A 14213-nucleotide genomic window follows, 5' to 3' on the forward strand; every position below is an offset into this window, starting at 1 on the left:
GCAGAGTTCCTGAACTCCCACATGCCCCGAATCGTCAGGGTGCTGTGCGCAAGCCTTGGAACCTGCATTCTGTTCAAGTGCCCCCCTGCATCACTGGCTCCAGGCAGCACGCGTTTGCTGCTCTGGCTTCTCCAAGCAGTTCAGCCTAGGACAGATCCAGCTGCAAGGAGCCCAGGATCACAATGGCAGTAACGATGGAGATGGAGGGGTGGAGAGGAGAGCTGGGAGGGCTAGGATGTCGCCCAGAGAAAGAAACTCCATGAACACTGAGTTAGCCGAGCAGGTGACATGGCAGCAAGGGGACTGAGAAACTAGGTCATCTGAAAAGATGAAAAAAAAAAAGACACCAAAAATGTCATCTCTATTGTGTTAATGTTCTAAAATAGTGTTGTCCAACAGAGATGTAAGAATGTGAGTCACATCGTGTGAAGTTCTAAACTTTCTAGTAGTCACATTAAAAATAAGAAGCTGGGGCAAGCATTTGACTGAGTGGTTAAGACATGAGTTAAGATGTCCACATTCGGGGCCAGCGTTGTGTTGCAATAGCTTAAGTTGCCACCTGCAATGCTGGCATCCCATATGGGCACTGGTTTGAGTCCCAGCTGCTCCAATTCCGATCCAACTCTCTGATAATGTGCCTGGGAAAGCAGTGGAGGATGGCCCAAGTCCTTGGGCCCCTGCCACACACATGGGAAGCCCGGATGGCGTTCTGGGCTTCTGGCTGAAGCCTGGCCCAGCCCCAGTCATTGTGGACATCTGGGGAGTGAACCAGTGGATGGAAGATCTCTCTCTTCCCTTCTCTCTCTCTAACTCTGCCTTTCAAATAAATACATAATAACTTTTTTTTGTAAGGATGCCCACACCCACACAGGAGTACCTTGGGTTCAAATCTCTGCTCTGTTCCTGAAGCTATTTTCCTGTTATAGTAGACTCTAGGAGGCAGCAGGCCCTGCTACCCATGTGGGAGACCTGGACTGGGTTCCCAGTTTCTGGCTTTGTCCTGGCCCAGCCCTAGAAGTTGAGACAATTGAGATATTTTCATCTTTTTTACATGAAGTCTTCAAAAATGGGGTGTAGAACTGAGCATCAGCCTAAGGGGTAAGATGCCTGTGTCCCAGCCCGAGTGCCTGGGCTCCACCCGACTCCAGCTGATGCAGACCATGATGGCTTGAATACTGAGCCCCTGCCGCCCGTGGAGGAGACCTGGATGGAGTTCCCCGAGCTCCGCACCAGCCCTGGCCATCTGGGCACGTGGGGAGGAAGCCAGCAGATGGGAAGGCAAGCGCTCTGCCTCTGTCTCTCTCACCCTCTCCTCTCCCTGCCTCACAATCTGGGCTATAGTTACACTTCTCGCAGTGTGGACCAGCCACTCCTCAAGTGCTCGCTGGCCACACTGGACTATGTGGCTGCAGTCTGGTGACTCTGTGTGCGGTCCACTGGGCGGTAGCAGCAGCGGTAGGACCACCACCACCGCCGTTTGAGAGCTTGTTAGGGAGAAGGATTCTCAGGCCCTACCCGGGACCTCCTGAAGGAGAACCTGCGTCCCAACACGACCCTCAGGTGACCAAGCAGCGCTCCAAGGCACGATGCTCCACAGCTCTTCTGGTTGCCGGGACACTTTCCAATGCTGTTGTTTCTTGTTCCTATCCGGTTTACGAAGTTGAGACCAGAATTTGGGAGTGCTGATTACCTGCTTATTCAGTCTTGTCTCCCCTTTCCAATAAGGAGATGAAACCACAGGTCTCCAAACTGTGTCCTAACAAATGAGCCTAGCCGACGAATGCTCCATGTTACAGCTAGAGGCGACGGAATGGCCAGCTGATGGCGATGGAAGCTAGGCGAGAGCAAAACCATTTTCTGAGAAAAGCTTAATAATAATTCACCTTTCAAAAGTGTGATTTAGTGCTCCCGCGAAAATGAGAGTTAAAACAAAGTAGCCAGGCTGGTGTTGTGGTGTAGCAGGTAAAGCTGCTGCCTGTGACGCTGACATCCCACACGGGCACTGCTCAAGTGGTAGCTGCTCCATTTCCAGAGGCCCCTGTTAATGGCCTGGGAAAGGCGGCAGAGGATGGCACAAGTGTTTGGGCCCCTGCCGCCCACCTGGCAGACCCGGATGGAGCTCCTGGCTTCTGCGGAGTGAACCAGCAGGTTGAAGGTCTCTATCTTTCCCCCTCTCTAACTCTTTCAAATAAATAAATCTTGAATGAGAAGGGAGGGAGGAAGGAAGGGGGAGGGGAAGGCAGGCAGGCTTTCTGGGTCCTCCACATCCGGCGCGTCCTGTGCAGAGGCCCGCAGTGCCGATGGGGGCTGAGACAGCCCTGCACGCGGACCCCTAATGGGAGGTCAGCTTGGAAATACCCGTGTGTGCTTTCCAGCCTGGGTGTTTCTGCTGCAGACAGAGCGCCTGTCGCCCATGGGAATTATTTCTCAAACAAGGAAAGCGTCACAGACTGAGCAGGAAACGCAGAGCTGTTCCTTTGATTCTGGGGACACTGACTCTGGGTCTGAATTTAAAACTTCAATGCTGCAGCATTGAGGCACAAATACAGAAAAGTTCCACTCACACGATTTCAACAACCTGTGCATTTTTTTCCAATGGAAAACTTGGATTCCACAGAGAATTACACCTCTCTAATAGTGTGCATCACTGTGATTGTCTTCTATTCATAGTATCTAACAGTGACTTTATAATTTATGAATCACACCATTCAAATAAGATATAACAGCAGCGATGACAACACTACACTTTCTCCTAAAAGTCTCAAAGCTTATATTATTATGATTAATGATGTGGGTTTTTTTTAGGACTTATCCTTTTCTAAAGCACTTGCACTTACATTATTGTATTTGATATAAGTAAATATGGGATACATTATGTGGATTATGTCAAAACGACTCCTCTTGAGAGAACTAAGTTTTCAATATTTGAACCAATTTATCCTTTCTGCCCATTCATAAGATCTCTAGATATAGTCTTTCTATAAAAAATGTTAAATTATTTTTATTTATTTGCATCTAATTAAAAGAGGCAGAGAGATAAAGAGACAGAGAGAAAAGAAAAGAAGAGAACATCTTTCTTGTGGTTCATTTCCCAAATGCCTGCAACAGCCAGGCCGAAGCTGGGAGTTCAGAACCCCATACAGATCTCCCAGGGGGTGGCAGGGGGTCAAGCACTTGACCTATCACCCCCAGGATTCATTAGCAGGAAGCTGGATTGGAAACAGTAGCCTGGACTTGACCCAGGCACTCCAATATGATTTGGAGGCATTGCAAGCGCTGGCTTAACCTGATGAGCCGCCCACTCCCAGATGAGTTCTTTCCCACTTCCTTAAACGATGTCAGCTCAGCCTCCTTAGCTGTCTCTTACTCTCATCACCCCCACCCCTGCCAAGCCCTGCAGAGTGTGAGCTTTGTGGTCAGCAAGGCCTGGATCCAATGTCTCGTCTCCAGTGGAGCACTCTGGCCATGTGGCCTCTGTAGAATGGAGCTAACACCCCAAGGTGAAAACAAAACCATACAAATGGCCACAGAGTTTGTAAAGCGCTCCAGCTCCCTAACTGCAGAGCTGAGGACCAGCACCTCCCAGGGCCTGGTTTCATGGCACTCATCTCATCCAGGAACAGTGACCTGCAAATTACTGCACTTGGCATGCTCCAATTTAAGAAGTATGAGAGGGGCCGGCGCCGTGGCTCACTTGGCTAATCCTCCGCCTGTGGCGCCGGCATCCCATAGAGGTGCCGGGTTCTAGTCCCGGTTACTCCTCTTCCAGTCCAGCTCTCTGCTGTGGCCCGGGAAGGCAGTGGAGGATGGCCCAAGTGCTTGGGCCCTGCACCTGCATGGGAGGCCAAGAAGAAGCACCTGGCTCCTGGCTTCGGATCGGCACAGCGCCAGCAGTAGCGGCCACTTGGGGAGTGAACCAATGTTAGGAAGACCTTTCTCTCTGTCTGTCTCTCTCTCACTGTCTGTAACTCTGTCTATAAAATAAATAAATAAAAAAAAAAATCTTAAAAAAAAAAAAAAGCAGCATGAGAAAACAATGATGTTGCTGAAGGCATGCTGCTTGGTGAGGTCACAATTCTGGTCTATGAGGTCAGCAGCCAAGGTCACTGTGACTTAGAAGTGTTGCTGCCTTCCCAGCAGGCTCAGCTGAGATAAAGCCACGGTCAGGGAAGCAGTCTGGGTGAGACGTGAGTATCTGTAGGAACTGTGCAGGCAGTAAGAACAATCCTGAAAGACAGGAAAGATAACAAATGTGAAGTGTGGGGCTGGTGTTGTAGGCGCAGTAAGTTGAGCCTCAGCCTGTGGCGCCAGCATCCCATAAGGGCACTGGTTTGTGTCCCGGCTGCTCCTCTTCCAATCCAGCTCTCTGCTACGGCCTGGGAAAGCAGTAGAAGATGGTCCAGGTCCTTAGGCCCCTGCACCCGCGTGGGAGACCTGGAAGAAGCTCCTGACTCCTGGCTTTGGATTGGCCCAGCTCCGGCCATGGCGGCCATTTGGGGAGTGAACCAGAGGATGGTAGACCTTTCAGTCTCCCCCTCCCTCTGTAACTCTCTGCCTCTAAAATAAATAAATAAAATCTTTTTTAAAAACGATGTAAATCTGAAGTCACCAAGACAAAGGAGAAACATGAGTCATTCCATGCTGTATTGTGTGCTAATCAAGCCCTTAGGAAAAGCCAGAGAACAGGGCTGTAAGGTCGCTGCAAAGTCTCCAGTGCTAGTTAATCAGAAGTCATGCTTAACACATCTAAGTAACTGGAATTTGTGAAGCCTTCGACTTCCGTTTTCTATATTCAGAAATAATTTCTTTGAACTTTCAAAACTCCCTTTTTAGCTGTTTATAAAGCTTTGAAAAAGGCATTTATTCTGTCGGGTTCTATTGGTTGAAGGCAATGTCCACTTCAAAATCTTTTTTTTTTTCCTTTAAATTAAGACCCTACCAAAGAGCTGCACCTGGGTAAGAAATCAGAGCGTGTGCAGCCTTGCCGAAGCGTGGCACCGCGTCCGTGACGTCACAAGCTGCCGCCTCGATCTTAAATCCGTTGGTTTATGAAAACATTAATGGGTAAAGAAAAAAAACCTAGAATCAAGGTGCCAAAAGCCAAGACCAAAAATTTACACCCCCAAACCAAACAAAGCCTGTCCAATTTTGTAGCCAAAAATGGCCATCCACCCTTGGCTGGTTAATCACCAGCATTCACTCTCAGGGTAAATAACTCTAGGAAGCCTCAGGAATTCACATTTCTCAATTCTTCCGTGAGTGGAAGGTTCTACAGTGTCTCCAGCACATTTTGTGACTACTGAAATTAATCCTAAAAAATTTTTTTGGGGGGTGGGCTTGTAATAGGGTCACGGAAAACAGTCGTGTGCTGACAAATCATTTGATTTTAGCTAGGAGTGACGTGCACACAATACTGCCTGGGGGATTAACACGACTGGGGAGTGGGTGTCAACCTAAGCTTGAGGTCTCCCGCACACTGATGGGGGTCGGGTGAGACCGACAGCGGGCATCGTCCCGGCTTCTCGGTGCCGCGGGTGGCCGCCCGAGGGACCTTGTCCAGGGGTCAGGGTCCCCTGGGGGAGGGGGTCTAAGAGCCGGGAGTAATTCCCAGACTAACTGGGCTGGGAGAAACGCGGGTTCTCAAAAGCCGCGCCGGGGACGTGCCGACGCCCGCTGTGCACCTGCTGCGTGGCCGGAGCTCGCCCCACTTCTCCCCAGCCCCCGAGGGCGTGCACGGCCTAGCAGGCCCACGCAAAGGGCAGCTCTGGGGTCGGGGCCAGGGGCCTCAGCTGAACGGATCGTCGCAAGCCGTGCAGAACTCAGGATTCCCGGCTTCCAGGCCTCGCTCCAGAGCCCTCGGCAGTCACGAGCAGCCGGACGCTTACCTGCTCTTAAGACGGGCCTCCAGCACCCTGTGTTCCACTGGAACCCCGAATCACCGCGGGACCCAGGACGCAACCGCGCTCCCAGATCTGCGCATGCGCCGCACCCTGGCCGCCGCTGCCCTCCCCTGTCAAAGGCTCATTCTCACCAACTGCGCATGCGAGCACGGGAGGCGTCTTTCCCGCGTGGCCGCGGCAGGTTCCCAGAGAGCCAATCAGAGAGGAGGATTTGACAGACGCCCCGCCCCCTCTCTGTCTTTGGCGTCAGACAACCCTCTTTGGCAAAGGGGAAGCCGGAGGTCAGCGCGCGCACCGCGCCCGGCCGTCTCCGCCCCCTTCCGAGCAGCCAATCACAGGGGAGACGCTGGGCACGCGCACGCTCCGAGTTTAACGGTCGCGAGAGGCCGCTCGCTCGACCCTGACAGCGGCAGTGGGAGCGGGGCCAGGTAAGCGGCCGCCGGTCTGCGAGGAGCTGCCAGCCGCAGGGGGACACGGCCTTCGCGGCTCCGAGTGTGAGGGCGGGCCGCGGCCGGAGCCGGCCGGCGTGTGGGCGCTGCGCCGCGCTGCGTGCGCCTTTTCTGGACTCAGTGCCCTTGAGTGACACCCGCGCGGCCCAATCGCAGGGCGCGCTCCTGGCGGGCGGGGGGCTTGCGGGCTTTCCTCAGAGTCGCGCCGGCCATCCCGAGGGCGGCGGCCGGCCGTGGGTTCCCCCTCGCCTGGCGGAGGGCGGCCCGCGGCCTCGGCCTTGCGGTCGTGAGCGCGGGCGCGGCGCGTGTGCCCCCGGTGCCCTTCGTCGGTGCGGGTCGCGGGCGGGGATGGGCTGGGGCGCCCCCTCCTACCGGCCGCCTGTGGCCGGACGAGCGGAGACGTCGCTGTTCCAGTCATTCTCTACCAAGTTTATTTCTTTACACGTTTGCCTCCGTGGCTCACGCCCCTGCCCCCAGCCCAGCGCCCACCCGGGCCGAGAAGCCTGGGTGTGCGTCGGGTCGGGGTGCGCAGCGTCCGACGACGCCGGCGGGGGCCTCGTCCTCTGTGGCCGAGAGCCGGGCGGCCTGAGGCGGGGGTGTCCGGCGGGGGCCTCGTCCTCTGTGGCCGAGAGCCGGGCGGCCTGAGGCGGGGGTGTCCGGCGGGGGCCTCGTCCTCTGTGGCCGAGAGCCGGGCGGCCTGAGGCGGGGGTGTCCGGCGGGGGCCTCGTCCTCTGTGGCCGAGAGCCGGGCGGCCGCTCTGAGGCGGGGGTGTCCGGCGGGGGCCTCGTCCTCTGTGGCCGAGAGCCGGGCGGCCTGAGGCGGGGGTGTCCGGCGGGGGCCTCGTCCTCTGTGGCCGAGAGCCGGGCGGCCTGAGGCGGGGGTGTCCGGCGGGGGCCTCGTCCTCTGTGGCCGAGAGCCGGGCGGCCTGAGGCGGGGGTGTCCGGCGGGGGCCTCGTCCTCTGTGGCCGAGAGCCGGGCGGCCTGAGGCGGGGGTGTCCGGCGGGGGCCTCGTCCTCTGTGGCCGAGAGCCGGGCGGCCGCTCTGAGGCGGGGGTGTCCGGCGGGGGCCTCGTCCTCTGTGGCCGAGAGCCGGGCGGCCTGAGGCGGGGGTGTCCGGCGGGGGCCTCGTCCTCTGTGGCCGAGAGCCGGGCGGCCTGAGGCGGGGGTGTCCGGCGGGGGCCTCCGAGAGCCGGGCGGCCTGAGGCGGGGGTGTCCGGCGGGGGCGCAGCACGCACTCACACTGGGCGGCAGTGGCTGCACGAATGATGGAGGCCTGTGAGTGCTCCATTGTTACGTAATGGAGTCTGTGCCTAGAGCCTTGATTTTTATTATTACTATTATTATTATTTGACAGGCAGAGTGGACAGTGAGAGAGACAGAGAGAAAGGTCTTCCTTTTTGCCGTTGGTTCAACCCCCAATGGCCGCTACGGCTGGCGCACTGCGCTGATCCGAATCCAGGAGCCAGGTGCTTCTTCTTGGTCTCCCATGCAGGTGCAGGGCCCAAGCACTTGGGCCATCCTCCACTGCACTCCCGGGCCACAGCAGAGAGCTGGAATGGAAAAGGAGCAACCGGGACAGAATCCGGCGCCCAGACTGGGACTAGAACCCCGGGTGCCGGCGCCGCAGGCGGAGGATTAGCCTAGTGAGCTGTGGGGCCGGCCTGGAGCCTTGATTATTAAAGATACCATGCTGAAGTATTACCTGAAGAGATGCTACTCTTTTTGCAAACCACCCTTAAAATAGGTTTTCAAGTTGAGGTACATAATTCACATACCGGAAACTTTGCCCTTTTGAAGGTGTACAGTGTGGTGTGCTCACAAGGCTGCTCATCCCTCACCACTAATTCTAGAACTTTTTCATCACCCCAAAAAGAAGCTTCATACCCACTGCTGTCCTTCCCGGGTTCTCCTCCCCTCAGCTCTAGCTAACGGTCAACCCCCTTTGTAGGTTTACCTGTTGTAGGTAGTGTCTGCACTAGAATCACGTGGTATGTGGGCTTCTGTGACTGACTGCCACTTAGCCTGGTGTTTCACGTGTTACCCACGCTGCCTCTATCAGTACAGCATTCGTTTCTGTACCCGAACAGTTTTCCTGTGTGTGTGCCACGGTTGTTCCTCCATTCACCTGGTGCTGGCCGTCCGGTAGTCTCTACATTCAGTCCTCAGGATATTGGTGCTGTCCTGGGTGCAGATGTGTGTGACCCAAGTCTGGGTTTCCAAGGTCATGAAAAGACAGTGTTGGGTTTAGTGGCTTTTTGTAGTAATCTTTTCCCCCTCTCACTTTCAGACCCTCTTGGAAGCTTAGGATCTCTCACACTTCTGAATGTCAGCGAGTGAAAATGCCGATAGACGATGAAACGTCTGAGGAAGACTCGGATTCAGTTTCCTCAAACAGTGAAAGAACCTTTATTTTCAAATAAAAGAGTATAACAGTTTGTACACTATGGAAGATTTTGATTTGGTAAAAACGATACAACGAACATCTTCTGTGGAATCTGATAACAAAAATTCTCCCCATTCTCTTGGACTTAACATAAACTCTAATAGGTAAGAATGGGACAGATATTTTTTAATGTAACAAATTATAATAGCTATTTGCATGGGATACCAATTTATCTAAATAGTGTTATTGTTGCTGATTGCATTTTTTAAAAAGATTTATTTATGTGTTTGAAAATCAGAGTTACACACAGAGAGGAGAGAGAGAGGTCTTCCATTCGCTGGTTCACTCCCCAGTTGGCCACAATGGCTGGAGCTGCACCAGTCTGAAAGCAGGAGCAGGAGCTTCTTCTCGGTCTTCCCATGTGGGTGTGGGGTCCCAAGCACTTGGGCCATTTTCTGCTACTTTCCCAGGCCATAGCAGAGAGCTGGATCAGAAGTGGAGCAGCCTGGACTCAAACCAGTGCCCATGTGGGATGCTGGCACTGCAGGTGGTGGTTTTATCCGCTACGCCACAGCGCCGGCCCCCTGATTGTATTTTTTTAAAGATTTTTAAATTATTTTTTATTTTTATTTATTTGAAAGACTGAGTTACAGAGAGAGGTAGAGACAGAGGTCTTCCATCCGCTGGTTCACTCCCCAGATGGCCGCAATGGCCAGAGCTGCGCCGATCCGAAGCCAGGAGCTTCTTCTAGGTCTCCCACATGGCTGCAGGGGCCCAAGGGCTTGGGCCATCTTCTGCTTTCCCAGGCCACAGCAGAGAGCTGGATCAGAAGAGGAGTAGCCGGAACTAGAACCGGTGCCCATATGGGATGCCACGCTTCAGGCCAGGGCTTTAGCCCGCTGTGCCACAGTGCCGGCCCCCTGATTGTATTTTTTAAAACAGCTGTTCAGGGAGAGTTATTTCAAAGTACTGTTTTTTTTTTTTTTTTTTAAAGATTTATTTATTTATTTGAAAGGCAGAGTTATATATATAGAAAGATCTTAAATCCGCTGGTTCACTTTCCAAATGGCTGCAACAGCCAGAGCTGGGCCAATCCAAAACCAGGAGCTTCTTCTGGGTTTTCCACGTGGGTGCAGGGGACCAGTTACTGGGGCCATCCTCTGCTGCTCTCCTGCTCTCCTAGGCACAATACCAGAGAGCTGGATCAGAAGTAGACCAGCCAGTGCTGCGGCTCACTTGGCTAATCCTCCGCCTGCAGCGCCGGTACCCCAGTTCTAGTCCTGGTCGGGGCGCCGGTTCTGTCCCGGTTGCTCTTCCAGTCCAGCTCTCTGCTGTGGCCGGGGAAGGCAGTGGAGGATGGCCCAAGTGCTTGGGCCCTGCACCAGCATGGGAGACCAGAAGGAAGCACCTGGCTCCTGGCTTCAGATCGGCGCAGCGCACGGCCGTAGTGGCTGTTTGAGGGGTGAACCAAGGGAAGGAAGACTTTTCTCCCTGTCTCTCTGTCTCTCTCTCTCTCTCTGTCTAACTCTGCCTGTCCAAAAAAAGCAAGTTGACCCAGCTGGTACTCGAACTGGTGCCCACATGGAATTCTGGCGCTGCAGGCAGTGGCTTTACCTGCTATGCCCAAAGAGTAGTTGTAATCCTTTTGGTTTTTTTTTTTTTTTTTTAAGATTTTATTTATTTATTTGAGAAGTAGAGTTGTAGACAGGGGGAGACAGAAAGGTCTTCTGTCTGCTGATTTACTCCCCAATGACTGCAACAGCTGGAGCTAAGCCTTCTGGAGCCAGGAGCTTCTTCCGGGTCTCCCACGCAGGTGCAGGGGCCCAGGTACTTGGCCCATCTTCTGCTTTCCCAGGCCACAGCAGAGAGCTGGATCGGAAGAGGAACTGCTGGGACATGAACTGGTGCTCGTATGGGTGCCGGCACAGTATGCAGAGGCTTAGCCTATTACACACAGTGCCAGCCCCTCCTTTTGTGTTTTTTTAAAATTTTTATTTTCTTTTTTATTTTTTGACAGGCAGACTTAGACAGAGAGAGACAGAGATAAAGGTCTTCATTCTGTTGGTTCACCCCTCAGATGGCCGCCAAGGCCAGCGCTGCGCCAATCCGAAGCCAGGAGCCAGGTGCCTCCTCCTGGTCTCCCATGTGGGTGCAGGGCCCAAGCACTTGGGCCATCCTCCACTGCCTTCCCCGGCCACAGCAGAGAGCTGGACTGGAAGAGGAGCAACGGGACAGAATCCGGCGCCCCGACCCGGACTAGAACTGGTGTGCCGGCGCCGCAGGTGGAAGATTAGCCTATTGAGCCACGGCCCCTGCATCTCCTCCTCTCTCTGTGTAACTCTGACTTTCAAGTAAATAATAAATAAATCTTTAAAAAAATAAAAGTTTAAAGTTGAATATTGGAAGTCAGCAGAAAATCATTTGAGTTGAGAAAATAATCAATTGAAATGCATTTGGTTTTTAAACTATTCCATAGTTTGTTTTGGATCAGAACTGGTTTACTCTCAATTTATTTGTGGTCTGACTAGCTTGTTTATTTGGTTTTTGAATTTGTGGTAGCTTACGGACAGCCAAGAAGTAAGACCATTAGAGAGAAGAGCAGTAAAAGCAGGAGCAGCAGCTTGGGCCCTGCTGGACAAGGGGCAAACCCTTGGGTCCGGAAGCAGTTGTGTGTTGTCAGTAAATTATTGTGATTGTTCCCTTCCCTCTTTGGTAGGAATTTAAGGCAGCTTAGGATATGTTAGATAAAACGAGAGCGTACATTAAAGTGAGGTGAAAGGAAAATCTCAAAAGCACAGGACATGGTCTGAGAGAGGTGTGTGCTCTGGTCACGTGGATGCACGTGCTGAAAGCTGGCCACGCATCGCATTTGCTGTAGCACTTGGTGGCCCCTTTGAGGGCCACCTGCAGAAAAAGTCCCTCTCAGAACACAGGGTCTGATGGGCCTGGGGGAACCCAGACTGCCTTTCTCATGACAATGGTGTCCCTGAGCTTGTCTCCCTTTCTGTAGGGACTGGCAGTTCAGTCAGCGCATTCAGACTAGCATATTACGAGCACGTAAGCTGCTACAGACAACCGTCAGGTTCTTCTTTCCCTTGACTTTTTATCAGTCTGTTCTCTGACCGCATTATTTTATTATTTTGATTTGCTGTCCAATATTTTAGAATTTCTTTGAGAAACAAAACAGGGTATCAGTCAATCAAAACCTTTCAGCGACTGGATTTGAAACAGATTTCAGTGTCTTGAATTAGGCTTTGTGTTTTTCATTGAACAATGTGAAAGCCATGTCAAGTTTGGAAAAGCAGTCCTTCTGGAATCAGTGCTGTTTTCACACTAAATCGACTAAGTCGATTTTCTGCGGATTTGCCTGGCTCCACTTTGATTCAGTGGCAGTGCAGAGATAAGCGTCACATACCACACCAAATTGGGGGATCCAATTAACAAGACGCGCCTGTAATCCAGGGCCGTGGAGAGTGCCCACTTCTCAGTGAAGGGCTGTTCTTAGAGTGGACAGAAATGATCCTCTGGAATAATTAATGTAGATCAGCGTGGCTGGGGTTGTCGCGTACTGTTTAGCACAAACTGACTTTCTGCAGACACTTTGGAGCGTTCGCTTCCTTTCGGATGCCTTTTGTGTTCTTGAAAAAGTGCTGTCTTTTTACTGCTGTTTCCCCTTCATGGGCAAACTTGGGATCAGATGTTCAACAAATGAGGTGCCATTAGAAGGGTTAGGTATCACTGGTTTTGTGCTGCTCTGCTAAATCTTGAACTGCTGAATTATTCAACACTTCGGTAGAATGAAGACAACATCTGAATCGCTTATGTTTCAACAGAAGTAGTCACCACCTTAGTACCAATGGGGTATCCTCTTTCTCAGGGAAGACCGGGCCCTCTGTCATTCAAGGCACAGTTGAAGTCCTAACCTCTTTCATGCAAGAGCTGCAAAACAGTGGAAAGACAGATTCGGAGCTTTGGAAAAACTGTGAGGTATTGCGTTCTGTTTTATCTTTGTAATTTTAAAGTAATTACATCTATATATGCCTCTACTACACTTTAAATTAGTAGCAACTTATGTCCTGGAGTACATGATAATATTTCAGTTATTGCTAAGATAATGTGGCCAGTGGAAATGATATTGCACGGAAGAGACGGTGATCAGAAGTGTATTTTAACCAATAGTTGAGAGATTAGACTTACTAATTTGTATATTACAGGTGAACCTAAAATGTTGTCTTGAAATTGTTGCTAATCCTAATGCTTTAGGTAAGTCATATGGAATTATCATTTTGAAAAGTCTGAGTCTACTTTGAAGGATTTTGGGTGTTTTAAAATTATAAATTTTCTCTTAGGTGCCTGTTTAAATTTAGCTGGGAGATGTTACGTTGTGTTGTTTTTAGGGCAGCGGTCCTTTTTTTGTGATACAGAAAATTTAACACTTGAAAGAATACTGTTTTGAATACTGTTTGTTTCATAGAGTAATGGTCAAGATTGACTTTCCCAAGGCTAGAGTTGGTCATGCTTTATCGGAGTACAGAAAATATTACCAGTATTAAATACATTTTTTAGTTAGCACCAGAATTTGTTTTAAATGTTGATCATTCTTTTAGAACTGTTATTTCTGCATTTTTCCAGAGTGGAAAGTACATGGAATGAAAGGTTACCTGGTCTGAGAATTTGGTGGTGTTACAGAACCTGGGGTGGGAAGACTCCCTTTGTTCACACGGCACCAGAGACAGTTGAGGATCCAAGCAGTTGGAGTCATTTCCTGAGACTGAGCCCTGAGCCTAGGCTCAGACTTACAATATTTATAGGTTCATCAGCCATCATACCTGAACAGTTAGAGCACTGATGGGTTTAAATTGCAGCCTACGTGACTTAGGACCACACTTCCAATGATCCGTGGGTCCAGTATGTTTATAAAAGAGATGTCTGGGGCAGATTTATAGGACAAATTTTTGAGTGGAGTTCTAGAAAGCAGACTTTAGGGCATCTTCCTTCCCTCGACAAGATAACCGTGCATGTGTGGCTCCTTCACCAGATAGCTGGGAGTAACCACTTTTCAAGGTCAGTGTCGGCGGGGGTGGAGTGGGGGTCCACATTCCTTTCTCTGTCTCTGGTTGCAGCCTTATTTCCTCTACAGTAGCAGCATCCCCAAGAGTAATTACTTAAATTAATTATCCATAATTATTGAAGTAACAGAATGATTTCTTGCATACTTTAAAAATTAGGAATTTTTGGTTTTTATACTTTTTATCCTTTTCCCATTTGCCAATCAGTATTTGCTAATATGAAAGACCTATAAAATGCCACTAAAAATAGAATTGTTATTAGATGTTTTCTCTAATGTATCTGTTCATTAGCTTATGATAGCTGAACTAACATGCTTTATGACAAATGAGGCATTGTCACAATGTAATTTTTTTAAATAAGATTTTATTTATTTAATTGAGAGATAGAGTTACAGAGAGAAAGATCTTTCATC

At 51.0% G+C, this 14213-nt stretch overlaps 2 protein-coding genes across 11 annotated transcripts in view; one reads left to right on the top strand and one right to left on the bottom strand.

The window, feature by feature from the left end:
• Positions 1–6220: 6220 nt before the first annotated feature.
• MPHOSPH9 (M-phase phosphoprotein 9) overlaps positions 6221–14213 on the top strand; it is a 62936-nt gene continuing 54943 nt past the window's right edge. For 3 of the 10 annotated variants that reach the window (XM_062182698.1, XM_062182702.1, XM_062182703.1), the window contains exons 1-2: positions 7560–8895; positions 12565–12718. In XM_062182698.1, coding sequence (XP_062038682.1) covers positions 8792–8895; positions 12565–12718 — 258 coding nt within the window. In that variant the 5' untranslated portion in view covers positions 7560–8791. Of the gene's footprint in view, positions 6329–7558; positions 8896–12564; positions 12719–14213 lie in introns of those variants that run through there. The other 7 variants (XM_062182704.1, XM_062182705.1, XM_062182699.1 and 4 more) reach the window with 6 other exon arrangements.
• Positions 6809–7636, bottom strand: LOC133752337 (proline-rich protein HaeIII subfamily 1-like). The gene has a single exon (XM_062182829.1). It carries the CDS (start codon positions 7634–7636, stop codon positions 6809–6811), a length of 828 nt encoding a protein of 275 aa, XP_062038813.1.

Source organism: Lepus europaeus, chromosome 23, assembly GCF_033115175.1.
Source record: "Lepus europaeus isolate LE1 chromosome 23, mLepTim1.pri, whole genome shotgun sequence".
In the NCBI taxonomy this organism is placed as follows: domain Eukaryota; kingdom Metazoa; phylum Chordata; class Mammalia; order Lagomorpha; family Leporidae; genus Lepus; species Lepus europaeus.

What these genes read in the sequence shown, in the direction of transcription:
- LOC133752337 (XM_062182829.1), bottom strand. Translation starts at nt 7,636, where the DNA reads ATGGAGCACTCACAGGCCTCCATCATTCGTGCAGCCACTGCCGCCCAG.